Genomic DNA, 25,829 nt, shown 5'->3' on the forward strand with positions numbered 1-25,829 from the left:
GATGAGACCGTGTAGGACTAATCTACTGCTGAGTAACGTCACACGGCTATAACCCTGTACAGTGGAGTGGTGCTATAGCGTGCTGGACATCTGCTGACGGCCCTGGGTGTCACGATTCTACCCAACAGTGTGTCTGCGATGCAGTTATTGACAGATCAGTCATCCAGTCTGAGACTGGGAGGCTGTAGTGAAATATGTATAGGTATGGAGGAGAGACAAGCTAGTAGTTTTATATTTTACTCCAAAAGAAAGGTAGGCAGAGTTTACAAAGTATAAAAAGATATTACAAAGAAGACAAGTATCATATGTACCGTACAATTACAAATAAAATGGGATTAAAGTTGAAAACAACACTTACATTTTGTTATGTCATCTTATCTCATGGCTGGCTGTGTGCTGTGGAGGAGGGGACACATCTAGATGCATACCACACATCTGTATATCAGCTAGTAGCCAGACAAAGACACGAGAAGACTGCTGCTTCACTCACTTATTTCCTAGTCTAAAACCAAGACACTGCCCCTGTGGTGACCTCACTTAAAGGCTGAATCCTCCCCTTTTCTTAGTTATGGCAACCATTTTTTATACCTAGCTTGCTGTATGAATCTCGTATACGAAGGACACAATGATCAGGATGTGCCCCACATCAGGGGGATTCTTGTAAGTGTAAACACGGCGTAACCCACCCTTTGCACTCGATGGGTTTAGGTTATAGCGATTTCAGGGAGCTATAGATCCCTCAATGGACATCCGGAATATATAATCCTTATATCTCTAGCCGTGATTGGTGCCAATATATATAACCTTAAAAGAACAATAGAAGCTCATGCTTTCTATACCAGTTTTGGCTGCTATCAGGTGGGAGGGGAGAATGAAGGATTTACACAGAGGCTGGATTTTGCAGCTAAAAGCCATAAACTGCTCAGTGGGGTCTGCTACACATTGGTATCAAGTTGCACAGAGTGTGTCTGCCATAGGGCTTTGTTTTTGTATCAGCGAATGCAGTGGGGGAGAAAGGGGGAAGTCGAATCTGCAGCGTGTGTTTGTACCATGGTACCTTCTAGAATTAAACTTACAATATGCAATTTTTTACATTATCGTGACAAGGATTCTTTACTGTTAGGGCAGTGAGAATCTGGAATTCCTTGCCTGAGGAGGTGGTGATGGCGAACTCAGTTGAGGGGTTCAGGAGAGGCCTAGATGTCTTCCTGGAGCGTAACAATATTGTATCTTACAGTCATTAGGTTCTTTAGAAGGACGTAGATCTGGGGATTTATTCTGACGGAATATAGGCTGAACTGGATGGACAAATGGGTTTTTTCGGCCTTGCTAACTATGTTACTAGGTTCTGAGACACGGCTACATAGTTGGGACTTCGCAAGCAGAAGACCACAACCCCCAATATGTTCCACTGTACAGTTCTCCTGTAATACAGCCAGTGTAGTCTCCAGGACCACAGCGCTTACCGAGCAGACACCAGTCTCTGGGTGACACATTTCAGAGTGTCCACTACAATCACAGGGTTCGCAGTGTCCGAGGTACAGGCCTCCTCCGGTGCGAGTGTAGCCCGGGGCACAGTCCTGTCATGGAGATCACACTCAGTACTCGCAGAAAGTGCAGATAACGGCCCAATGGAAGAGCAGATGGAGGGTGCCGTGTCTCTCACCTGGCAGGACAATCCCCTGTAGCCTGGGGGGCAGCGGCACTCCTCCACCTCCAGGGCCTGCGGGAGGCTGGTGTACGAGGGCCCGGCGCTCTCCATGCTCACACCGGTAATGCTGGCAGATATCATGTCAGTGGAGTAGGATGCTCGGATAAGAATCTCATCTAGGTCTGCCAGTGCCATCATCAGATGCTCCCGCGTGGCCTGCTGCCCATCTGGACGCTTCCACTGACTCTGCGGGGCAGAAATGGCGGCGATAATAAGGAACGAGCGTGCCACGGCTCGGCTCACCAACCCATCCTAGCTCAGTCTCACCTCTCTGAATGCAATCTCAAAGGTTTTGGTCTCGCGAGGGCGCACTTCAGTCTGATAGGCCACCAAGGTGATGTCATTGCCCTGGAAGGGAATGCAGAGGATCAGGAAAGGTCAGTTAGTAGCTGCGCTGTCATCTGAATGCTCAGCTCCTGGATCCCAACATGCCACCACTGTGACCTGGAGACAGGCAGGAGAGCATCCACCATGGCAGCCGATCTCGGCATTACCGTAATCTGCACGTCGGCATCGGGCAGCGGTGATCCCCGGATTCCAGATGTGTAGGTCAGTGTGTAGCGAAGTGTTCCTCCATAAGATGTCACCTGCAATAGGAACATGGCACAAAGTCAGAAATTCTGTAAAAGACGTGGCCTGAAAATCCATGGCTGTGATCAAGTGGCTTCCAGGAGAAGTCGGAGCCTGGTGTCACGGGGACTAAGGGGACATCAGCGTCTTTACCTTATCCCCAAGGAAAAGCTTAGGTAAGGACCAGTAGAAGACCCCCTCCGGGAGAAGAGAGAAGCCCTTGTATACCAGAGAGTACTGGGAAGAGAACAGAGCAGGACCTGGCGTCAGGATCACAGCGGCGGACCTGCACCCCCCATGCACAGCACACAGCGAGGGTCTTGTACCTTCTCCGCTCCTCTTAATCCCGGCGTCTGAGAGAAAAGGACATTTGTAGAGTTCTGACGAGAGGCCCGTGCAGAGGCTCCGGCCTTAAGGTGTGGAAATTGGAGGGTTATGGCAAAAAGGACATGGCACCAATACGTAGTCACAGAGCACGGGGGGCCGCGGCTGACGGCACACACCTCGCCTCATACCTCATGTGTAGCTTCTTGAGGCGAACGACTTGGGGCACCGGATAGAGGGAATGTGTGAGCTCTTGCACGAGATTGTGCAATTTCCTGAGCTCGCTGGTGGCGCACAGAAGGTGATGGTGGACCGGCAGGCGCGACTAGAGGCGACGGCAAGAGGACCGACCCGACCTCTGAAACATTTGTTTTGCCTTTTGCAGAACTGGAGGAAAAGCTGGAGAGAAGCGTCCAGATCTCACTGTCCATTTCCTCCTGATTTCTATCCATCTGGAGCCAAAGGAAAGAGGCAGAAGAGAAAGAAAGGAAGGAAATGAACGACAGAAGGACGGCAGATAAAAAAAATCAAAGCAGGAGATAAGTGGCGCCTCACAGAACACCAGCCGAGGATCTACGAGTGATACAAACAGGAAGGGAATTACAGAAACACAAAAGCAGGATCAACAATGCACCGTGTGTAAGCATCATCACATCACACACAGGGGCAAGCGCGCGAGCATCATCATCATCACATACAGGAGCAAGCGCACAAGCATCATCACCATCACACACAGGAGAAAGCGTGTGAGCATCATCATCATCATCACATACAGGAGCAAGTGCGTGAGCATCACCATCACACACAGGGGCAAGCGCGCGAGCATCTTCATCATCACACACAGGAGCAAGGGCGTGAGCATCATCACCATCACATACAGGAGCAAGAACGTGAGCATCTTCATCATCATCACACAAAGGAGCAAGTGTGTAAGAATCTTCATAATCACATACAGGAGAAAGCATGTGAGCATCATCACCATCACACACAGGAGCAAGCGCACGAGCATCATCATAACACACAGGAGCAAGTCCGCAAGCATCATCATCATCACATACAGGAGCAAGCGCGCGAGCATCATCATCATCACATACAGGAGCAAGCGCATGAGCATCATCACCATCACACACAGGGGCAAGCGCACAAGCATCCTGACCATCACATACAGCAGCAAGCGTACGAGCATCATCATCATCACACACAGGAGAAAGTATGTGAGCATCATCACCATCACACACAGGAGCAAGCGCACGAGCATCATCACCATCACACACAGGGGCAAGCGCACGAGCATCATCACCATCACATACAGGAGAAAGCGTGTGAGCATCATCATCATCACATACAGGAGAAAGCATGTGAGCATCATCACCATCACACACAGGAGCAAGCGCGCGAGCATCATCATCATCATCACATACAGGAGAAAGCGTGTGAGCATCATCATCATCACATACAGGAGAATGCATGTGAGCATCATCACCATCACACACAGGAGCAAGCGCACGAGCATCATCATCATCACACACAGGAGCAAGCGCGCAAGCATCATCATCACATACAGGTGCAAGCGCGCGAGCATCATCATCATCACATACAGGAGCAAGTGCATGAGCATCATCACCATCACACACAGGGGCAAGCGCACGAGCATCATGACCATCACATACAGGAGCAAGCGCATGAGCATCATAATCATCACACACATGAGAAAGCGTGTGAGCATCATCACCATCACACACAGGTGCAAGCGCACGAGCATCATCACCATCACACACAGGGGCAAGCACACGAGCATCATCACCATCACATACAGGAGAAAGCGTGTGAGCATCATCATCATCATCACATACAGGAGAAAGCATGTGAGCATCATCACCATCACACACAGGAGCAAGCGCACGAGCATCATCATCATCACACACAGGAGCAAGCGCGCAAGTATCATCATCATCACATACAGGAGCAAGCACGCGAGCATCATCATCATCACATACAGGAGCAAGCGCATGAGCATCATCACCATCACACACAGGGGCAAGAGCATGAGCATCATGACCATCACATACAGGAGCAAGCGCATGAGCATCATAATCATCACACACAGGAGAAAGCGTGTGAGCATCATCACCATCACACACAGGAGCAAGCGCACGAGCATCATCACCATCACACACAGGGGCAAGTGCACGAGCATCTTCATCATCACATACAGGAGCAAGCGAGCGAGCATCTTCATCATCACACACAGGAGATAGCGCGTGAGCATCATCACCATCACACACAGGAGCAAGCGTGTGAGCATCATCACCATCACACACAGGAGCAAGCGTGTGAGCATCATCACCATCACACACAGGAGCAAGCGCACGAGCATCTTCATCATCACATACAGGAGAAATCGTGTGAGCATCATCACCATCACACACAGGAGCAAGCGCACGAGCATCTTCATCATCACATACAGGAGAAATCGTGTGAGCATCATCACCATCACACACAGGAGCAAGCGAAGGAGCATCTTCATCATCACATACAGGAGAAATCGTGTGAGCTTCATCACCATCACACACATGACTGGAGCAAGACTGTGAGCATCATCATCATACATATGTGCAAGTACACAAGCAATTTCACTATCACACACAGGAGCAAGAGTAGGAACATCTTCACTATCACATACAGGAGCAAGCATCCGAGCATCATCACTCTTACGCAGAGAAGCTGTTAGAATCTATTTTGTTTTTGACCTTTCGCTATCTTGTGGTTTTCTGGCTGCTGGTCTTTTTCCCCTGTTGCTGGGTTGTCTTAAGGTACCTTCACACGAACCGACTTTACAACGAGAACGTCAACGATCCGTGACGTTGCAGCGTCCTGGATAGCGATATCGTTGTGTTTGACACGCAGCAGCGATCTGGATCCTGCTGTGATATCGCTGGTCGTTGAATAAAGTTCAGAACTTTATTTGGTCGTCAGACCGGCGTGTATAGTCAGGTTTGACACCAAAAGCAACGATACCAGCGATGTTTTACGCTGGTAACCAGGGTAAATATCGGGTTACTAAGCGCAGGGCCGCGCTTAGTAACCCGATGTTTACCCTGGTTACCAGCGTAAAAGTAAAAAAAAAAACAGTACATACTCACCTGCGCGTCCCCTGCCGTCTGCTTCCTGCACTGTGTGAGCGCCGGCCCTAAAGTGAAAGTAAACTGCTGTTAGGCGCTCACACAGTACAGGAAGCGGACGCCGGGGGACGCGCAGGTGAGCATGTACTGTTTGTTATTTTTACTTTTACGCTGGTAACCAGGGTAAACATCGGGTTACTAAGTACGGCCCTGCGCTTAGCAACCCGATGTTTACCCTGGTTACCCGGGGACCTCGGCATCGTTGGTCGCTGGAGAGCGGTCTGTGTGACAGCTCTCCAGCGACCAAACAGCGACGCTGCAGCGATCGGCATCGTTGTCGCTATCGCTGCAGCGTCGCTTCGTGTGAAGGTACCTTTAGGTCAGGTGATTGCATCACCCTTTATTACCCAGCCCCTGCCTCCCATTCCTTGCTGGACAACAGTGTTAATCCGCTAGAGTTCTGGCTAGGTGCTTTGATAGCTTTCTGTGTTTGATATTTTGCAGTTCTGGGACCTCTGGTTCTGCTATCTTTAGCTTCTGTTTTCGTTTGGTTTCTGCAGCCTTCTCTTTGTTTTCTATTAGGAGGTGACCCGTTTTTATACCCAGTTCTTACATCTTTCAGGGACCTCCTTCCTCTTATCTATAGGTCTTTGCTGAGGTTAACCTAGGATCGTCGGTGGGTTTATTCGCAAGGAATGGGTCGCCCACTCCATCGTAGGGCATCAGCCTAGTCTCAGTGCAGGGTCAGCTTTACCCCTTCTATCCTAGTTCTGTGTTGCAGTTCCGTAACAGTTTGTCCAGCCATACAAGAAAAAAAACTTCTCTCCCGGATTCCTTCAATATGTGCAGCGTCCAAGATCTTGCTCAACGCTTGCAAGGGTTAACTTTGGAAGTAGCCGACCTGCAACAGCACGTAATTACTCTGGAGCACGCTCTGAAGAACCCATTGTAGGATTACCTGAGTTTTTTTCCTGGTAAACGGCAGGAATTTCTTACGTTTAAAAATGCATGTTTACTATATTTTCAGCTTAGACCCAGATCCTCAGGGAGTGAATTACAGTGTATGGGGATTATTATGTCTTTATTGCGAAATGAACCCCAAATCTGGGCATTTTCATTTCATCCTGATGATCCTTGTTTGACATCAGTAGAAGCATTTTTTCTGCTATGGGGTTGTTATATGATGATCCTGATCGGGTCACACCATTTGAGGCAGAGCTCAGACGGCTTAAACAGGGTTCTGTTGATGCTGAGAGGTATTGCACCCAGTTCAGATGATGGTCCGCAGAGGTCAGGTGGAATGACCCAGCACTCAAGAGTCAGTTTTTAGCAGGTTTGAGTGAAAAAGTGAAAGATTTGCTCATTGCATATCCTGCGCCTGATACTTTGGAAACTGCTATGCAGTTAGCTATCCATGTGGATAGAAGATTAAGGGACAGACGGAATGAAGAGAAGACTCTTATAATGCTGAACCCCGTCTCTCAGGATAGTCCCGTTGACAGCGGGAACCGATGCAACTTGGGGTGATGTCCTCTTGTTCCCAGGAGAGAGAAGAGGTTTTCTGAAGGGCTATTATTGTATTGTGGTAAGGCTAACCATTTTATTAAGCAATGTGAGGTTCGCATAAAGAAAGAAAAAAGAGTCAGTAGGAGTAACACTCCTGTTTTTAAGGTCGGCAGGAGTTTATTTTTTCTGGTAATACCACATATCATGGTCATTCCATTGATTTTCAGGTAATGGTGGATTGTGGTTCTGCCCTTAATTTGATTGAGCAACAATTCCTAGACAAATATAAGTTTGATTCTGAACCATTGTCATCTCCTATTCCTGTTGTGGCTATTGATAACACTCCTCTGGAACATGGGTGTATTTCTCGAAAGGTTTCCGGGTTCCCACTTACTGTGAATATAGAACATCAGGAGTTTATAGACTTGTTTGTCCTTGCTAAATTACCTTGCCGAGTCGTCCTGGGTTTATGCTGGTTAAGAATGCACAATCCTTTGCTAGACTGGTCATCTAGTACTATAAGGTCCTGGGGTCAGGGGTGTTATGGTAATTGTTGTAATGTTCACATTGCTGCTGTTGTGAAGAAGGAGCTACCTGAAGCCATTCAGGATTTCTGGAGGGTATTTTCAGAGGTCGAGTCGCTAGCTCTACCACCCTATAGAGATTATGACTGAGCTATTGAGTTCGTCCCAGGTGCCAGACTTCCTAAGAGTTGTTTACTTAATCTGACGATTCCCGAGAGGGAGGCCTTAAAGGAATACCTACGGACTAGTTTAGCTGCCGGTCATATAAGACCCTCTAAGTCCCTTGTGGCTTAAGGCCCCGTCTCACATAGCGAGATCGCTAGCGAGATCGCTGCTGAGTCACAAGTTTTGTGACGCAACAGCGACCTCCATAGCGATCTCGCTATGTGTGACACGTACCAGCGATCAGGCCCCTGCTGCGAGATCGCTGGTCGTGTCAGAATGGCCTGGACCTTTTTTTGGTCGTTGAGGCCCCGCTGACATCGCTGAATCGGTGTGTGTGACACCGATCCAGCGATGTCTTCACTGGTAACCAGGGTAAACATCGGGTTACTAAGCGCAGGGCCGCGCTTAGTAACCCGATGTTTACTCTAGTTACCAAAAAAAACAAACAGTACATACTCGCCTTTCGGTGTCCCTTGCCGTCTGCTTCCTGCTCTCACTGACTCCCGGCCGTACAGTGAGAAGTGAGAGCGCAGCACCGCTGACGTCACCGCTGCGCTCTGCTCTCAGTGTACGGCCGGATCTCAGTCAGAGCAGGAAGCAGACGGCAAGGGACACCGAAAGGCGAGTATGTACTGTTTGTTTTTTTTGGTAACCAGGATAAACATCGGGTTACTAAGCGCGGCCCTGCGCTTAGTAACCCGATGTTTACCCTGGTTACCCGGGTGCTGCAGGGGGACTTCGGCATCGTTGATGACAGTTTCAACGATGCCGAAGTCGTTCCCCTGATCGTTGGTCGCTGGGGAGAGCTGTCTGTGTGACAGCTCCCCAGCGACCACACAGCGACTTACCAACGATCACGGCCAGGTCGTATCGCTGGTCGTGATCGTTGGTAAATCGCTTAGTGAGACGGGGCCTTTAGGATTCTTTTTTGTCAAAAAGAAGGATGGGGGCCTTGGGCCGTGTCTAGATTTTCGGGAGATTAATAAGATCACTGTGCGCAATCCTTACCCGTTGCCGCTGATTCCGGATTTGTTTAACCAACTAACCGGAGCGAAGTGGTTCTCTAAGATTGACCTTCGTGGGGCATATAATTTCCTGCGGGTGAAGGAGGACGATGAATGGAAGACAGCCTTTAATACCCCGGAAGGTCATTTTGAGTGTCTGGTGATGCCTTTTGGCCTTATTAATGCGCCTGCGTTTTTTCAAAATTTCATTCTGAGGTTGTTGATCTGTAGGCGTGTTATTGTTTATTTGGATGATATTTTGATCTATTCACCTGATCTGGAGTCGCACTAGCAGAGAGTCCACGAAGTTCTACAGATTTTAAGTGAAAACTCACTCTTTGTTAAATTGGAGAAGTGCGAGTTTGCGGTACAGAAAAAAAGTTTTTTGGGGTACCTTGTCTCCAGTGATGGGTTTGAGATGGACCCGGTGAAAGTTCAGGCGGTATTGGAGTGGCCTAGGCTTGAATGTTTGAAGTCGGTTCAGAGATTTTTAGGGTTTGCCAATTATTATTGAAAATTCATAAAGAATTTTTCTGTGATCGCTAAACCTATAACTGATCTCACCAAGAAGGGTTTTAATACTGTCCAATGGTCCGCTGAGGCTGTTAAGGCTTTTAAGCATCTCAAGGAGAGGTTTAGCTCTGCTCCTGTTTTGATCCAGGCAGATGAGACCACGTCATTTCTGGTAGAGGTTGATGCCTCTTCAGTAGGGGTGGGGGCAGTTCTGTCCCAGGAGGGAGAGGATGGGGTGCATTCCCTTTGCTTTCTTTTCTAAAAAATTTTCGGAGACTGAGCTCAACTATGATGTTGGGAACAGAGAGTTGCTGGCTATTAAACTCGCGTTTGAGTATTGGCGACATTTTTTGGAGGGGGCTAGACATCCGATACAGGTTTTTACTGATCATAAGAATCTGATATACCTGGATGCTACTAAACGTTTGAATGCCCGTCAAGCTAGGTGGGCACTGTTTTTTTGCCCGGTTCCATTTCTCTGTGACATATATCCCTGGGACACAGAATGTTAAAGTGGATGCTTTGTCTCGTAGTTTCTCTCCAGCAGTTAATACTGAGAAGGAGGAATGTCTTTTGCAGAGAGGGATGGTGGTGGCATCATTGGGTTCTGAGTTGGACAGTAGCATCCTTGAGGCCCAGAATGCTGCACCAACTAACACTCCGTATGGTAAATTATTTGTGCCTAGAGCCTTGCAGAGAGCTTTGTTTGCTGAATGTCATGAGTCCCAGTTGGTGGGTCATCCAGGGATTTGGGAAATTAGAAAGTCGATTGGTCGAAGTTTCTGGTGGCCAGGGTGGCAAAAAGAAATCATCAAGTGGGTGCATCAGTGTACTGTGTGCGATAGGTTGAAGGCCTCACATGCCCCGGCTGGAGGGTTGCTGTGCCCTTTGGAGGTTCCCAGTTTGCCATGGTCACATCTTGCTATGGATTTTATCACCGATCTGCCAGTCTCTGAGGGTTTTTCTGTCATCTGGGTTTTTGTGGACCGATTTAGTAAGATGTGTCATCTGGTCCCGTTCAATAAATTACCCTGCGCCAAGACTCTAGCTAAGGCATTTGTGAAAGAGATTGTCAGGCTCCATGGGGTTCCCAAGGACATTGTCTCCATTAGAGGACCATAGTTTGTGGCTCGCTTTTGGCGTGCCTTTTTGTGACAGATTAAAGGTTCATTTGTCATTTTCATCAGGTTATCATCCGGAGTCCAATGGACAGACCGAAAGGAAGAACCAGGACGTCGAGCAGTTTTTGAGATGTTTTGTAGCAGACAATCAGGAGATGTGGTCGGAATATCTACCACTAGCTGAGTTTGCTCTTAATAATCATACGTCTTCCTCGGCTGGGTGTTCTCCTTTTTTTTGCTGTACAGGGAGGCATCCATCTTTCAATCCATTTTCAAAGATTGGGGCAGCGGTGCCTGAGGAGGAGAGTTTTTCTGGAAAATTGGACAGGGTTTGAACCAATGTACGCCATAATCTGAAGGAGGCAAATAGGAGGTCAAAGAAATATTTTGACAATGAAAGAAGGGAGGCGTTGTTTGCAGTTGGGGACATGGTCTGGTTGTCCTCTAGGAATCTGAGTTTGAAGATCCCTTCTAAAAAAATGGGGCCTAAGTTTGTAGGACCCTTCAAAGTGGTTCAGGTGGTCAACTCGGCAGCGGTGAGTTTAGACATCTCCTCGTCCTGGAGAATTCAGTTTTTCATGTATCTTACCTGAAGAAAGTTGACACACCAGATAAGGAGGTGATGCCGACTGTTCCTCCAGTTGATGAGGATGGCGAGTTTGAGATTTCACGCATTTTAGATTCCAGGTGGCACAGAGGAAGGTTGCAGTATCTCGTGTCCTGGAAGGGTTTCGGTCCAGAGGTTAATTCCTGGGTGAAAGCGGAGGACGTCTCGGCCTCAAGGCTGATTAAGGCTTTTCACAGGAGATTTCCGAACAAGGCTCGGCCAAGAGGATCCTCGTAAAAGGGCAGGTACTGTTAGAATCTGTTTTGTTTTTGACCATCCGCCATCTTATTGTGGTTTTCTGGCTGCTGGTCTTTTTCCCCTGCTGCTGGGTTGTCTTAGGTCAGGTGATTGTATCACCCTTTATTACCCAACACCTGCGTCCCATTCCTTGCTGGACAATAGTGTTAATCCGCTTGAGTTCTAGCTAGGTGCTTTGTGTGCTTGATATTGTGCAGTTCTGGGACCCCCAGTTCTGCTATCTTTAGTTTCTGTTTTCCATTGGTTTCTGCAGCTCTCTCTGTATTTTCTATTAGGAGGTGACCTGTTTTCATACCTAGTCCTTAGACCTTTTCGGGACCTCCTTTCCCCTATCTACAGTATGGGTCTTTGCTGAGATTAACCTAGGATCGTCTGTGGGTCTATTTGCAAGGAATGGGTCGCCCACTCCATCGTAGGGTATCAGCCTAGTCTCAGTGCAGGGTCAGTTTTCCCACTTCTACCTTAGTCCTGTGTTGCAGATCCATAACAGGAGCAAGCGCGTGAGCATCTTCACCAAAACACACAGGAGCAAGCGCGTGAGCATCTTCACCAAAACACACAGGAGCAAGCGCGTGAGCATCTTCACCAAAACACACAGGAGCAAGCGCGTGAGCATCTTCACCAAAACACACAGGAGCAAGCGCATGACTCACTCTCACATAGGAGCAAATGACCAAGCATCATCACTCTCACACATAGGAACAAGCACCCAAGCATCATCAATCTCTCACGCAGGAACAAGCGCGTGACCATCATCACCAAAACAAAGGAGCGAGCGAGAATCATCATCATCACACACAGGAGCAAGCGCCGGAGTATTATCACTCTCACACAAAGGAGCAAGCGCAGGAGCATCTTCACAATCACACATAGGAGAAAGCGCCCGAGCATCATCATCATCACCATCACACACAGAAGCAGCAGTCATGAGTGAGCAGAGAGCATGGAGGTCAATGAGGGCCAGGCCGGGGACCAGCGGCTCAGCAGGTGAATGAGGAATATGAAGCTCACAGCCCTGCATCATATCTGCAGTGTGGCGAGTGCTGGGGAGTTCGTGGGGCACATTGTGTGATCTCTTCTGGACTACACTTAGGCATGCTCTGCAAGGAAAGGCAGTCCCATGTAAGCCGCTACCTGGGCTTGTCGTCGAAAGCGATGTTGAAGGTCATGGCTTTCTTCTAGGTCTCCAGCAGTGACTCTTCTGCGCATTTCCTCTTCGGTCAGTGATGATTCGTTCTGCTGGATGTACAGGATGGTTATCTATATCAACCCATGCATTGCGGACCAGAACCACCAGTGGACCAGAACCGATAAAGCATCTAGTATGCCCTCAAGACAGGCCAGGAGCAAACCATGCATCCACAGTCCAGTATCGGGTACACTGGGGTGGGATCAGTACAGTATCGGGTACACTGCGGTGGCATCAGTCCAGTATCGGGTACACTGGGGTGGGATCAGTACAGTATCGGGTACACTGGGGTGGGATCAGTCCAGTATCGGGTACACTGGGGTGGGATCAGTCCAGTATCGGGTACACTGGGGTGGGATCAGTACAGTATCGGGTACACTGGGGTGGGATCAGTACAGTATCGGGTACACTGGGGTGGGATCAGTACAGTATCGGGTACACTGGGGTGGGATCAGTACAGTATCTGGTACACTGGGGTGGGATCAATACAGTATCGGATACACTGGGGTGGGATCAGTCCAGTATGATCAGTACAGTGTCGGGTACACTGGGGTGGGATTAGTACAGTATCGGGTACACTGGGGTGGGATCAGTACAGTATCAGAAACCCCGGGTGTGGGATCAGGACAGTATCGGGTACACTGGGGTGGGATCAGTACAGTATCTTGTACACTGGGGTGGGATCAGTACAGTATCGGGTACACTGGGGTGGGATCAGTAGAGTATCGGATACACTGGGGTGGGATCAGTACAGTATTGGGTACACTGGGGTGGGATCAGTACAGTATCGGGTACACTGCGGTGGGATCAGTCCAGTATCGGGTACACTGGGGTGGGATCAGTACAGTATAGGGTACACTGCGGTGGGATCAGTCCAGTATCGGGTACACTGGGGTGGGATCAGTACAGTATCGGGTACACTGAGGTGGGATCAGTACAGTATCGGGTACACTGGGGTGGGATCAGTGTCGGGTACACTGGGGTGGGATCAGTACAGTATCGGGTACACTGGGGTGGGATCAGTACAGTGTCGGGTACACTGGGGTGGGATCAGTACAGTATCGGGCACACTGGGGTGGGATCAGTACAGTATCGGGTACACTGGGGTGAGATTAGTACAGTATCGGGTACACTGGGGTGGGATCAGTACAGTATCGGGTACACTGAGGTGGGATCAGTACAGTATCGGGTACACTGGGGTGGGTTCAGTACAGTATCGGGTACACTGGGGTGAGATCAGTACAGTATCGGGTACACTGGGGTGGGATCAGTACAGTATCTGGTACACTGGGGTGGGATCAGTACAGTATCGGATACACTGGGATGGGTGTTGTGAATTCTATTTTTGGGCTCCCTCTGGTGGTCACAAGCGGTACTGTGTAGTGTTGTCTTTCTGCAGGTTGGCTGCATCAGCTGGTTCGTTATCCTTGGTTGGTTTCCTATTTAGCTCACCTGGAGACTCAGTTCCTTGCCTGCTATCAATGTATTCAGTGCTCTTCAGATTCCTTGTGTCTACCTTGCTCCCAGTCTCTCCAAGACAAGCTAAGTTTTTGTTTGATCATTTTTTGATTATCAGTGTTCATTATGTTTTTAGTCCAGCTCGCTAAAATGTGATTTCCTCGCTTGCTGGTTGCTCTAGGGGACTGAGTTTCTCCCCCCACACCGTTAGTTGGTGTGGGGGTTCTTGAAATCTCAGAGTGGATATTTTGTAAGGGTTTTTTACTGACCGCATAGATTCCCTTTTCTATTTTCTGCTATCTAGTATTAGTGGGCCTCATTTGCTGAATCTGCTTTCACCCCTGTGTATGTGCCTTCCTCTTACCTCACCGTTATTATCTGTTGGGGGCTTCTATATCTTTGGGGATTATTTCTCTGGAGGCAAGAGAGGTCTTTTCTTTCTCTCTAGGGGTAGTTAGTTCCTCAGGCTGGCTCGCGACGTCTAGGATTTTTAGGCACGTTCACCGGCTACTTCTAGTGTGTTTGGATAGGTTCAGATTTGCGGTCAGTCCAGTTTGCCACCTCCCTAGAGCTTGTCCTGTGTTTGTTACTTAGCTGGAGTAATTTGTGATCCTCAACCACTAAGGATCATAACAGGTGGGATCAGTACAGTATCGGGTACACTGGGGTGGGATCAGTACAGTATCAGATACCCCGGGTGTGGGATCAGGACAGTATCGGGTACACTGGGGTGGGATCAGTACAGTATCTTGTACACTGGGGTGGGATCAGTACAGTATCGGGTACACTGGGGTGGGATCAGTACAGTATCGGGTACACTGGGGTGGGATCAGTACAGTATCGGGTACACTGGGGTGGGATCAGTCCAGTATGATCAGTACAGTGTCGGGTACACTGGGGTGGGATCAGTACAGTATCGGGTACACTGAGGTGGGATCAGTACAGTATCGGGTACACTGGGGTGGGATCAGTACAGTATCGGGTACACTGGGGTGAGATCAGTACAGTATCGGGTACACTGGGGTGGGATCAGTCCAGTATCGGGTACACTGGGGTGGGATCAGTACAGTATCTGGTACACTGGGGTGGGATCAGTACAGTATCGGATACACTGGGGTGGGTGTTGTGAATTCTGTTTTTGGGCTCCCTCTGGTGGTCACAAGCGATACTGTGTAGTGTTGTCTTTCTGCAGGTTGGCTGCATCAGCTGGTTCGTTATCCTTGGTTGGTTTCCTATTTAGCTCACCTGGAGACTCAGTTCCTTGCCTGCTATCAATGTATTCAGTGCTCTTCAGATTCCTTGTGTCTACCTTGCTCCCAGTCTCTCCAAGACAAGCTAAGTTTTTGTTTGATCATTTTTTGATTATCAGTGTTCATTATGTTTTTAGTCCAGCTCGCTAAAATGTGATTTCCTCGCTTGCTGGTTGCTCTAGGGGACTGAGTTTCTCCCCCCACACCGTTAGTTGGTGTGGGTGTTCTTGAAATCTCAGAGAGGATATTTTGTAAGGGTTTTTTACTGACCGCATAGATTCCCTTTTCTATTTTCTGCTATCTAGTATTAGTGGGCCTCATTTGCTGAATCTGCTTTCACCCCTGTGTATGTGCCTTCCTCTTACCTCACCGTTATTATCTGTTGGGGGCTTCTATATCTTTGGGGATTATTTCTCTGGAGGCAAGAGAGGTCTTTTCTTTCTCTCTAGGGGTAGTTAGTTCCTCAGGCTGGCTCGAGACGTCTAGGATTTTTAGGCACGTTCACCGGCTACTTCTAGTGTGTTTGGATAGGTTCAGATTTGCGGTCAGTCCAGTTTGCCACCTCCCTAGAGCTTGTCCTATTTTTGTTACTTAGCTGGAGTAATTTGTGATCCTCAACCACTAAGGATCATAACAGGTGGGATCAGTACAGTATCGGGTACACTGGGGTGGGATCAGTACAGTATCAGATACCCCGGGTGTGGGATCAGGACAGTATCGGGTACACTGGGGTGGGATCAGTACAGTATCTTGTACACTGGGGTAGGATCAGTACAGTATCGGGTACACTGGGGTGGGATCAGTCCAGTATGATCAGTACAGTGTCGGGTACACTGGGGTGGGATCAGTACAGTATCGGGTACACTGGGGTGGGATCAGTCCAGTATCGGGTACACTGGGGTGGGATCAGTACAGTATTGGGTACACTGGGGTGGGATCAGTACAGTATCGGGTACACTGGAGTGGGATCAGTACAGTATCGGGTACACTGGGGTGAGATCAGTACAGTATCGGGTACACTGGGGTGGGATCAGTCCAGTATCGGGTACACTGGGGTGGGATCAGTACAGTATCGGGTACACTGGGGTGGGATCAGTACAGTATTGGGTACACTGGGGTGGGATCTGTACAGTATCGGGTACACTGGAGTGGGATCTGTACAGTATCGGGTACACTGGGGTGAGATCAGTACAGTATCGGGTACACTGGGGTGGGATCAGTCCAGTATCGGGTACACTGGGGTGGGATCAGTACAGTATCGGGTACACTGGGGTGGGATCAGTACAGTATTGGGTACACTGGGGTGGGATCTGTACAGTATCGGGTACACTGGGGTGGGATCAGTCCAGTATGATCAGTACAGTGTCGGGTACACTGGGGTGGGATCAGTACAGTATCGGGTACACTGGGGTGGGATCAGTCCAGTATCGGGTACACTGGGGTGGGATCAGTACAGTATCGGGTACACTGGGGTGGGATCAGTACAGTATCGGGTAGACTGGGGTGGGATCAGTACAGTATCGGGTACGCTGGGTTGGGATCAGTACAGTGTCGGGCACACTGGGGCGGGATCAGTACAGTGTTGGGTACACTGGGGTGGGATCAGGTGTGTGTAGCTGACGGCGTACATGCGGAGAGGATGAAGCACGCGGGTCTACTGGATGAGGACCATGAGCATTTATCCAGAAGCAGTGATTACACCACAGCCTTTTCTCGTCCCTGGTCCCAGTAGGTGGACAGTATATATATATATATATATATATATATATATATATATATATATATATATATATATATATATATATCCATATATATATATACTAGACTGTGGCCCGATTCTAATGCATCGGGTATTCTAGAATATGCATGTCCCCGTAGTATATGGACAATGATGATTCCAGAATTCGCGGCAGACTGTGCCCGTCGCTGATTGGTCGAGGCAACCTTTATGACATCATCGTCACCATGGCAACCATTATGACATCTACGTCGATACTGTGCCCGTCGCTGATTGGTCGAGGCAAATTCGCGGCAGACTGTGCCCGTCGCTGATTGGTCGAGGCAACCTTTATGACATCATCGTCACCATGGCAACCATTATGACATCTACGTCGATACTGTGCCCGTCGCTGATTGGTCGAGGCAAATTCACGGCAGACTGTGCCCGTCGCTGATTGGTCGAGGCAACCTTTATGACATCATCGTCGCCATGCTGTGCCCGTCGCTGATTGGTCGAGGCCTGGCGGCCTCGACCAATCAGAGACGCAGGATTTCCAGGACAGACAGACAGAAAAACCCTTAGACAATTATATATATAGATACACGCACTATGTGCCACACGCTCATGCAGCGTCATGCAGGCTAATACCTTGTGTGCTCGTCGCATGCGAGCAAAGAGCATCTCCCTCTGCATATAGAAAAGAGAGAAAGAGGAGGTCAGCCTACGGCACAACTAGCCCATCCCGTGGCACAACTGGCCCAGCCCGCGGCACAACAGGTCCAGGGGGTAGCAGGGTCCAGAAGGGGATGTCATCTCACATGTCTGGTTCTCTGCCCGCACCCCTGACCCCTCTCGGCACTGGCAGCCATACTTCTAATCAGACAATCAGGATCTGACCCCAACCAAGAAGGAAAGGAAGCCGCGGCATTAGCAATCAAAGCCATCAGAGGCAGGCGCAGGTCCGAGGTCACGGTAGTCGTAGTCTGTTCAGCCCCCAGCTTCTTGCCACGTCCTATCCCGTCACTGGCTGCTCAGGGATCATCCCTCGGGCCCTTTCTTAGGACATGGCGGCTCATTATTACTGGTCACTGTGCTGCTTTTACCACCTGCTCTGCTCACTTCCCAGTAGCACAAGGGGTCTCCAGCGTACAGCTCCCCCACAGTGAGACCCCCAGGTCGTTACCTTATCCCCCTGGTAGTTCTCTGGCAGCTGCCAGTAAAAGGACTCCTGTCCCAACTGGTCAAACTGTCGATAAGAGAGCTGCGGCCCCTGAATGGACATCTCCACCACGAATCCAGAGGTGATCCGGACGTTGTGCTGGCGGTTCACCAGGGCAAAGTTCTGGAAGTTTCCAGGCAGGAAAGGGCTGGTGACCTGGAAGAGAAAAACATGAAGTCACTCAGGGCTCCCCGGGAACTACAACTCCCAACATGCAGACATCAGGGGTCCTGTCTCACCAGTTCACGGTGATAGCTGGAGCTGGAGCATTGCTGGGTGACCCCCATACAGAAGCACGGCAAACAGCCATCTGGGTGGTCCGCACTGAGGTAGAAGTGACTGGGGCGACAGGTACTGCATGAAAGACCCTCCACATGTGGCTGCAGAAAGCAGGAGAGGGTCAGCTCCATATGCCCCAAAAATGTGCACACAGGACCTCACGTCACCCACGGGCACCTACCTTACACGGGCACTGACGGTGCGAGTCACAGGTGGTACTAACGCTGCCCCTCAGATCACACTGACAGCCGGTACTGGGGCCGGGGGTCGCTGCAAGAACAGCAACACGTGGATATACATACTGTATGTATATATGTGTATATATATATATATATATATATATATATATATATATATATATATATATATATATATATATATATATATACACAGTACAGACCAAAAGTTGGACACACCTTTTCATTTAAAGATTTTTCTGTATTTTCATGACTATGAAAATTGTAAATTCACACTGAAGGCATCAAAACTATGAATTAACACATGTGGAATTATATACTTAACAAAAAAGCGTGAAACAACTGAAATTATGTCTTATATTCTAGGTTCTTCAAAGTAGCCACCTTTTGCTTTGATGACTGCTTTGCACACTCTTGGCATTCTCTTGATGAGCTTCAAGAGGTAGTCACCGGGAACGATTTTCCAGCAATCTTGAAGGAGTTCCCAGAGATGCTTAGCACTTGTTGGCCATTTTGCCTTCACTCTGCGGTCCAGCTCACCCCAAACCATCTCGATTGGGTTCAGGTCTGGTGACTGTGGAGGTCAGGTCATCTGGCGTAGCACCCCATCACTCCTGTTCAGTGCTGTTGAAAAATAAATGATGGTCCAACTAAACGCAAACCAGATGGAATAGCATGCCGCTGCAAGATGCTGTGGTAGCCATGCTGGTTCAGTATGCCTTTAACTTTGAATAAATCCCCAACAGTGTCACCAGCTAAGCACCCCCACACCATCACACCTCCTGCTCCATGCTTCACGGTGGGAACCAGGCATGTCGAGTCCATCCGTTCACCTTTTCTGCATCGCACAAAGACACGGTTGTTGGAACCAAAGATCTTAAATTTGGACTCATCAGACCAAAGCACAGATTTCCACTGGTCTAATGTCCATTCCTTGTATTCTTTAGCCCAAACAAGTCTCTTCTGCTTGTTGCCTATCCTGCTAAGCAGTGGTTTCCTAGCAGCTATTTTACCATGAAGGCCTGCTGCACAAAGTCTCCTCTTAACAGTTGTTATAGAGATGTGTCTGCTGCTAGAACTCTGTGTGGCATTGACCTGGTCTCTATTCTGAGCTGCTGTTAACCTGCGATTTCTGAGGCTGGTGACTCAGATAAACTTATCCTCAGAAGCAGAGGTGACTCTTGGTCTTCCTTTCCTGGGGCAGTCCTCATGTGAGCCAGTTTCTTTGTAGCGCTTGATGGTTTTTGCCACTGCACTTGGGGACAGTTTTAAAGTTTTCCCAATTTTTCAGACTGACTGACCTTCATTTCTTAAAGTAATGATGGCCACTTGTTTTTCTTTACTTAGCTGCTTTTTTCTTGCCATAATACAAATTCTAACAGTCTATTCAGTAGGACTATCAGCTGTGTATCCACCACACTTCTGCACAACACAACTGATGGTCCCAACACCATTTATAATGCAAGAAATCCCACTTATTAAACCTGACAGGGCACACCTGTGAAGTGAAAACCATTCCCGGTGACTACCTCTTGAAGCTCATCAAGAGAATGCCAAGAGTGTGCAAAGCAGTCATCAAAGCAAAAGGTGGCTACTTTGAAGAACCTAGAATATAAGACATAATTTCAGTTGTTTCACACTTTTTTGTTAAGTATATAATTCCACATGTGTTAATTCATAGTTTTGATGCCTTCAGTGTGAATGTACAATTTTCATAGTCATGAAAATACAGAAAAATGTTTAAATGAGAAGGTGTGTCCAAACTTTTGGTCTGTACTGTATATGTATTACACACACTATATACATGTATCACCCACACTATATACACACCTGTCACACACACTATATACACCTGTCACACACACTATATTCACATGACTACAGGAATGCCTGGTGAGGACAGTGCGTCCCCCGCCTGCAGGACCAGACATGATACCACGGGCCTCGGTGCCACACTCGCAGGTCCGGTGACGTACCTGTGCATGGCTGTCCTCGTGTCGGGTCTCCTCTGTAACCAGGCGCACATCTGTAAGAAGGCAGCATTGCATTAATGTTGTAAAGAGGCGCACAACGCCCAGCCCGTCACCCGCAGACATCATCACCTCTCACACTGACGCCCGATGGAGCCAGTGGGGCAGGAGTCACACGTGGGCTGACCGTCCGTGTCCAGGAAGCATGTGCCGAAGTACCTGATGGGAAGAGGTAGCGAAGGTAAGAGACAGAGAAAGGCAGCCGCTCCCCAATTCCATGCTGAGGGGACCTACTGGCCGGATGTGCCCCTGCACGGGCAGGGCTGGCAGTGTGCTGGGCTCCCTGGCCTCGGGTCTCCATAGAAGCCGGGCTTGCAGCGCTCGCACTTGGCTCCCTCCGTGTTGTGCTGGCAGTTCTGAAACACAATCAGCGTCCAGATGAGCAGCGTGATCTGGAGACAAGGAGAGGCGGCGTGGCACCGACGCTCACCAGGCATTCTCCGCTCTCCCCGTCACACTCGCTGGAGTGGCCCCCACACTGACAGCGCTCACAGGTGCCCAAGTACAGACCGCTGGTGGAGCGAGTGTAGCCAATGTCACAGTCCTGGGGGACAACAGGTGAATCAGTGCGAGACCGCCATTAATGGGTGTACAGTACACCATGGATGGTCCCCACTCACCTGGCAGGATGGTCCGCTGTAGCCCACTGGACAGGTGCACTGCTCCACCTCCACCGCCTGCTGCAGTCCTGTGGCGTGGGGCACCGCAATGTCCATGTGGATGTTAGAGATCCTGGTGATAAAAAAGCAGAAATGTCAGCACAGCAGAGCCGGGGGTCTGCAGTCCGATGTCACCCCCCAGTACCTGCTCTCTATCATCCGCTCAGCATAGGACGCCCGGACCATCAGCACATCGATATCTGACAGCGCCATCAGCAGGTGTTCACGGGTGGCATCCTGCCCGTCTGTCCTTCGCCACGAGCTCTGCCAGAGACAAGCAGGCCAGGTGACGGGGGGCAGATACTTTCCTCAGGATCCATATTCCTGGGTCATTACCGGGGTGACGGGGGCAAATACTTTCCTCAGGAGCCATATTATTGGGTCATTACCGGGGTGATGGGGCAGATACTTTCCTCAGGAGCCATATTGCTGGGTCATTACCGGGGTGACGGGGGCAGATACTATCCTCAGGAGCCATATTGCTGGGTTATTACCGGGGTGACGGGGCAGATACTTTCCTCAGGAGCCATATTGCTGGGTCATTACCGGGGTGACGGGGGCAGATACTATCCTCAGGAGCCATATTGCTGGGTCATTACCGGGGTGACGGGGCAGATACTTTCCTCAGGAGCCATATTGCTGGGTCATTACCGGGGTGACGGGGGCAGATACTTTCCTCAGGATCCATATTGCTGGGTTATTACCGGGGTGACGGGGCAGATACTTTTCTCAGGAGCCATATTGCTGGGTCATTACCGGGGTGACGGGGCAGATACTTTCCTCAGGAGCCATATTGCTGGGTAATTACCGGGGTGACGGGGCAGATACTTTCCTCAGGAGCCATATTACTGGGTCATTACCGGGGTGACGGGGGCACATACTTTCCTCAGGAGCCATATTACTGGGTCATTACCGGAGTGACGGGGCAGATACTTTCCTCAGGAGCCATATTGCTGGGTAATTACCAGGATGATGGGGCAGATACTTTCCTCAGGAGCCATATTGCTGGGTAATTATCGGGGTGACGGGGGCAGATACTTTCTTCAGGAGCCATATTACCGGCGTGACGTCGTGTGTGAGGAGGATGGGGAGGACCTGGCCTCCATATTTCCGCTCTTCGTACCTCACGGAAGGGCACGGTGATGGTCACCGGGAAGCCCGGAGGCGTCGCAGTGTTCGCACTGTGCTCCAGGAAGATGCCATTGCCCTGCAGGACGACGGACGGCTGCGTGTCCAGGGGCCGGGCCCCCACAGGGGCTTCGTACGTGATGGTGTAGCGCAGTTCTCCCCCATAAGACGTCACCTAAAAGATAAGGAGGTTTCAAGCCAGGTCTCTTTAGTGCACAGTCATGTTGTAAAGGAGGGATCCCGCATAATCCGGAGGGATCCACCTGGGATCACCGGTCACTTCGCCTCATCTTATCTCTTCGGGGAGTTACTGGTTTGGGTTTGTTTTGGTTGTTGGGCAGATTAGTTTAGAGTAGTGACGGGGTCAGTGATTGGCTCATTGATTGACCTATGAGGCCCCTGTTGCAGGATGAGCGTTTCCCCTGCCTCAGTGATTGGGTGACGTAAAACCCATGTGACCCAATGTTACAGTATAAGAATGTGTCCTGGGGAGAAGGTTCTGTCAGTCTGCCTGCCAGGTACGCTGCCTACCTGCCTCCCTATCTGCCTGCCCTGCACGCTGGATCTCTGCCTCCCTAGCTGCCTGCCCTATACACCGGATCTCTGCCTCCCTGTCTGCCTGCCCTGTACGCTGGATTTCTGCCTCCCTATCTGCCTGCCCTGTTCGCTGGATCTCTGCCTCCCTAGCTGCCTGCCCTGTACGCTGGATCTCTGCCTCCCTATCTGCCTGCCCTGTACGCTGGATCTCTGCCTCCCTATCTGCCTGCCCTGTTCGCTGGATCTCTGCCTCCCTAGCTGCCTGCCCTGTACACTGGATCTCTGCCTCCCTATCTGCCTGCCCTGTACGCTAGATCTCTGCCTCCCTATCTGCCTGCCCTGTACGCTGGATCTCTGCCTCCCTCCCTGCCTGCCCTGTACACTGGATCTCTGCCTCCCTAGCTGCCTGCCCTATACACTGGATCTCTGCCTCCCTACCTGTCTGCCTGCCCTATACACTGGATCTCGGCCTCCCTAGCTGCCTGCCTGCCCTGTACACTGGATCTCTGCCTCCCTACCTGCATTCCTGCCCTGTACACTGGATCTCTGCCTCCTTACCTGTCTGCCTGACCTGTACACTGGATCTCTGCCTCCCTATCTGCCTGCCCTGTACACAGGATCTCTGCCTCCCTATCTGCCTGCCCTGTACACTGGATCTCTGCCTCCCTACCTGCCTGCCCTATACACTGGATCTCGGCCTCCCTAGCTGCCTGCCTGCCCTGTACACTGGATCTCTGCCTCCCTACCTGTATTCCTGCCCTGTACACTGGATCTCTGCCTCCTTACCTGTCTGCCTGACCTGTACACTGGATCTCTGCCTTCCTACCTGCCTGCTCTGTACACAGGATCTCAGCCTCCCTACCTGCCTTCCCGGTACACAGGATCTCTGCCTCCCTAGCTGCCTGCCCTGTACACTGGATCTCTGCCTCCCTAGCTGCCTGCCCGGTACGCTGCCTGCCTCCCTATCTGCCTGCCCTGTACACTGGATCTCTGCCTCCCTAGCTGCCTGCCCTATACACTGGATCTCTGCCTCCCTAGCTGCCTGCCCTGTACACTAGATCTATGCCTCCCTAGCTGCCTGCCCTATACACTGGATCTCTGCCTCCCTACCTGTCTGCCTGCCCTATACACTGGATCTCTGCCTCCCTAGCTGCCTGCCCTATACACTGGATCTCTGCCTCCCTAGCTGCCTGCCCTGTACACTCGATCTCTGCCTCCCTAGCTGCCTGCCCTATACACTGGATCTCTGCCTCCCTACCTGTCTGCCTGCCCTATACACTGGATCTCTGCCTCCCTAGCTGCCTGCCCTGTACACTGGATCTCTGCCTCGCTAGCTGCCTGCTCTGTAGGTAAGTTGTAGCTGAGGGTTGAGTGCCATGGTTAAGGCCATGCTCCGGTGGGGACCCACGAGTCACTATCCATATAGCCATACTCACGCACCTTGTCCCCCTTGAAACGCTCGGGCAGCACCCAGAAATATACATCTTGCGGAAGGCTGCTGAAGGCGCTGAAGGTCAGCTCTGAAGGCCCGGTCACGCTGATGCCCTCGCTGAATGTTCGAGAGCTGGCTGCACTGGAGATGGAGAACGGCGCCCTCTCGTGGCTGTCGTAGGTGGAGCGGACCTGTAAGGACGTCAGGACATTATTGAAGGCCAGGTCACAGCCCCCACCGCTGCACACACATATGAGGGGGCACACACCTGGTCTCGGTTCCAGTATGAGCTGGAACAGTCCCGGGACACCCCCATACAGAAACATTTCAGGCAGCCGTCTGGGTTCTTGTCACTGAGGTAGAAGGTTCCACTTTTACATTCATTGCACAGCTTCCCTGAGACGTGAGGCTGGAGAAGAGAAGGGCGTCCGGTGAGGAGGGACATCCAGGGAGTGTCCGGGAGGAGAACCCGAGCACATGGAGTTCTCATCTTACCTTACACACACAGGTATTAGGAGAGGACACCGCGCTGCCTCGTTCGTCACATATCCCCGTATCAGCGGCTGCAACACACGCAGTATTGAGACCCCCAGCGCATTCATTACCCCCGACAGCCTCACCACTCACACCACATGTACTGACCCGTAGACTTCACGCACCGTCCGCCAGGCCTCATGGGGTCTCCTTCATACTTGGCAGCACATCTAGAAGGAGAAGAAGCTGCCATCAGTGGTGAGTGCGGCCCTGGGGCCACATGTCAGCCCCTCGTGTTACGGGTCACTACGTGTCAGAGTCACGGATCACACAACCACTCATATGAATGATGACCGAGCAGATGAGCGGCAGCTCGTGCCCTGATGAGAGATGTCGGGGCCCATCAGGCCCAGTGCCCTCTGCACATGACGTCTCCAGGACGGGACTTTACCTCTCGCATCGCCGCCCGGTGTACCCCTCTAGGCAGTTATCACAGGTGGGCTGTCCATCGGTGTCCAGGAAGCAGGTGTCCGAATACCTGGAGAGACGTTACCCAGACGTTACCTAAAGCCCCAGCCGAGGGCCACACAAACACTGCACCATGCAATTAGCCCCTCACCTGCGCCGGGGGTCCATGAAAGGGCACGGACATGGTAGACAAGCATCAGCTGTACCTCTGGTGGGGTCTCCGAAAAAACCTGACTTACACTTATTGCACTGTGGACCCTCAGTGTTGTGCTGGCAATTCTTAGGACAAGAAGAAAAGAAAATCAGAGCGAAGAATAAGCAATCTGCCACTGAATGATGGATGAGCTCCCCGTTGCCACCTGTG

At 50.4% G+C, this 25,829-nt stretch overlaps 1 protein-coding gene across 5 annotated transcripts in view; it reads right to left on the reverse strand.

Moving 5' to 3' along the window:
* The window catches only part of HSPG2 (heparan sulfate proteoglycan 2), a 237,714-nt gene that overhangs the window by 94,434 nt on the left and 117,451 nt on the right, over positions 1-25,829 (reverse strand). For 4 of the 5 annotated variants that reach the window (XM_077260476.1, XM_077260475.1, XM_077260477.1 and 1 more), the window contains exons 19-38: positions 25,617-25,744; positions 25,449-25,535; positions 25,166-25,227; positions 25,019-25,086; positions 24,792-24,932; positions 24,532-24,714; positions 22,550-22,729; positions 21,572-21,690; positions 21,388-21,499; positions 21,198-21,311; positions 21,002-21,123; positions 20,840-20,926; positions 20,714-20,763; positions 18,722-18,810; positions 18,501-18,641; positions 18,226-18,417; positions 2,206-2,298; positions 1,979-2,059; positions 1,667-1,897; positions 1,467-1,580 (exon numbers count right to left, since the gene is read on the reverse strand). In XM_077260476.1, the coding sequence (XP_077116591.1) occupies positions 1,467-1,580; positions 1,667-1,897; positions 1,979-2,059; positions 2,206-2,298; positions 18,226-18,417; positions 18,501-18,641; positions 18,722-18,810; positions 20,714-20,763; positions 20,840-20,926; positions 21,002-21,123; positions 21,198-21,311; positions 21,388-21,499; positions 21,572-21,690; positions 22,550-22,729; positions 24,532-24,714; positions 24,792-24,932; positions 25,019-25,086; positions 25,166-25,227; positions 25,449-25,535; positions 25,617-25,744 (2,394 nt within the window). Of the gene's footprint in view, positions 1-1,466; positions 1,581-1,666; positions 1,898-1,978; positions 2,060-2,205; positions 2,299-2,434; positions 2,519-2,607; positions 2,692-2,796; positions 3,058-12,559; positions 12,665-17,690; positions 17,730-18,225; positions 18,418-18,500; positions 18,642-18,721; positions 18,811-20,713; positions 20,764-20,839; positions 20,927-21,001; positions 21,124-21,197; positions 21,312-21,387; positions 21,500-21,571; positions 21,691-22,549; positions 22,730-24,531; positions 24,715-24,791; positions 24,933-25,018; positions 25,087-25,165; positions 25,228-25,448; positions 25,536-25,616; positions 25,745-25,829 lie in introns of all 5 variants that reach the window. The other variant, XM_077260474.1, reaches the window with a different exon arrangement.

This window comes from Ranitomeya variabilis, chromosome 4 (genome assembly GCF_051348905.1).
Source record: "Ranitomeya variabilis isolate aRanVar5 chromosome 4, aRanVar5.hap1, whole genome shotgun sequence".
Classification (NCBI taxonomy): Eukaryota; Metazoa; Chordata; class Amphibia; order Anura; family Dendrobatidae; genus Ranitomeya; species Ranitomeya variabilis.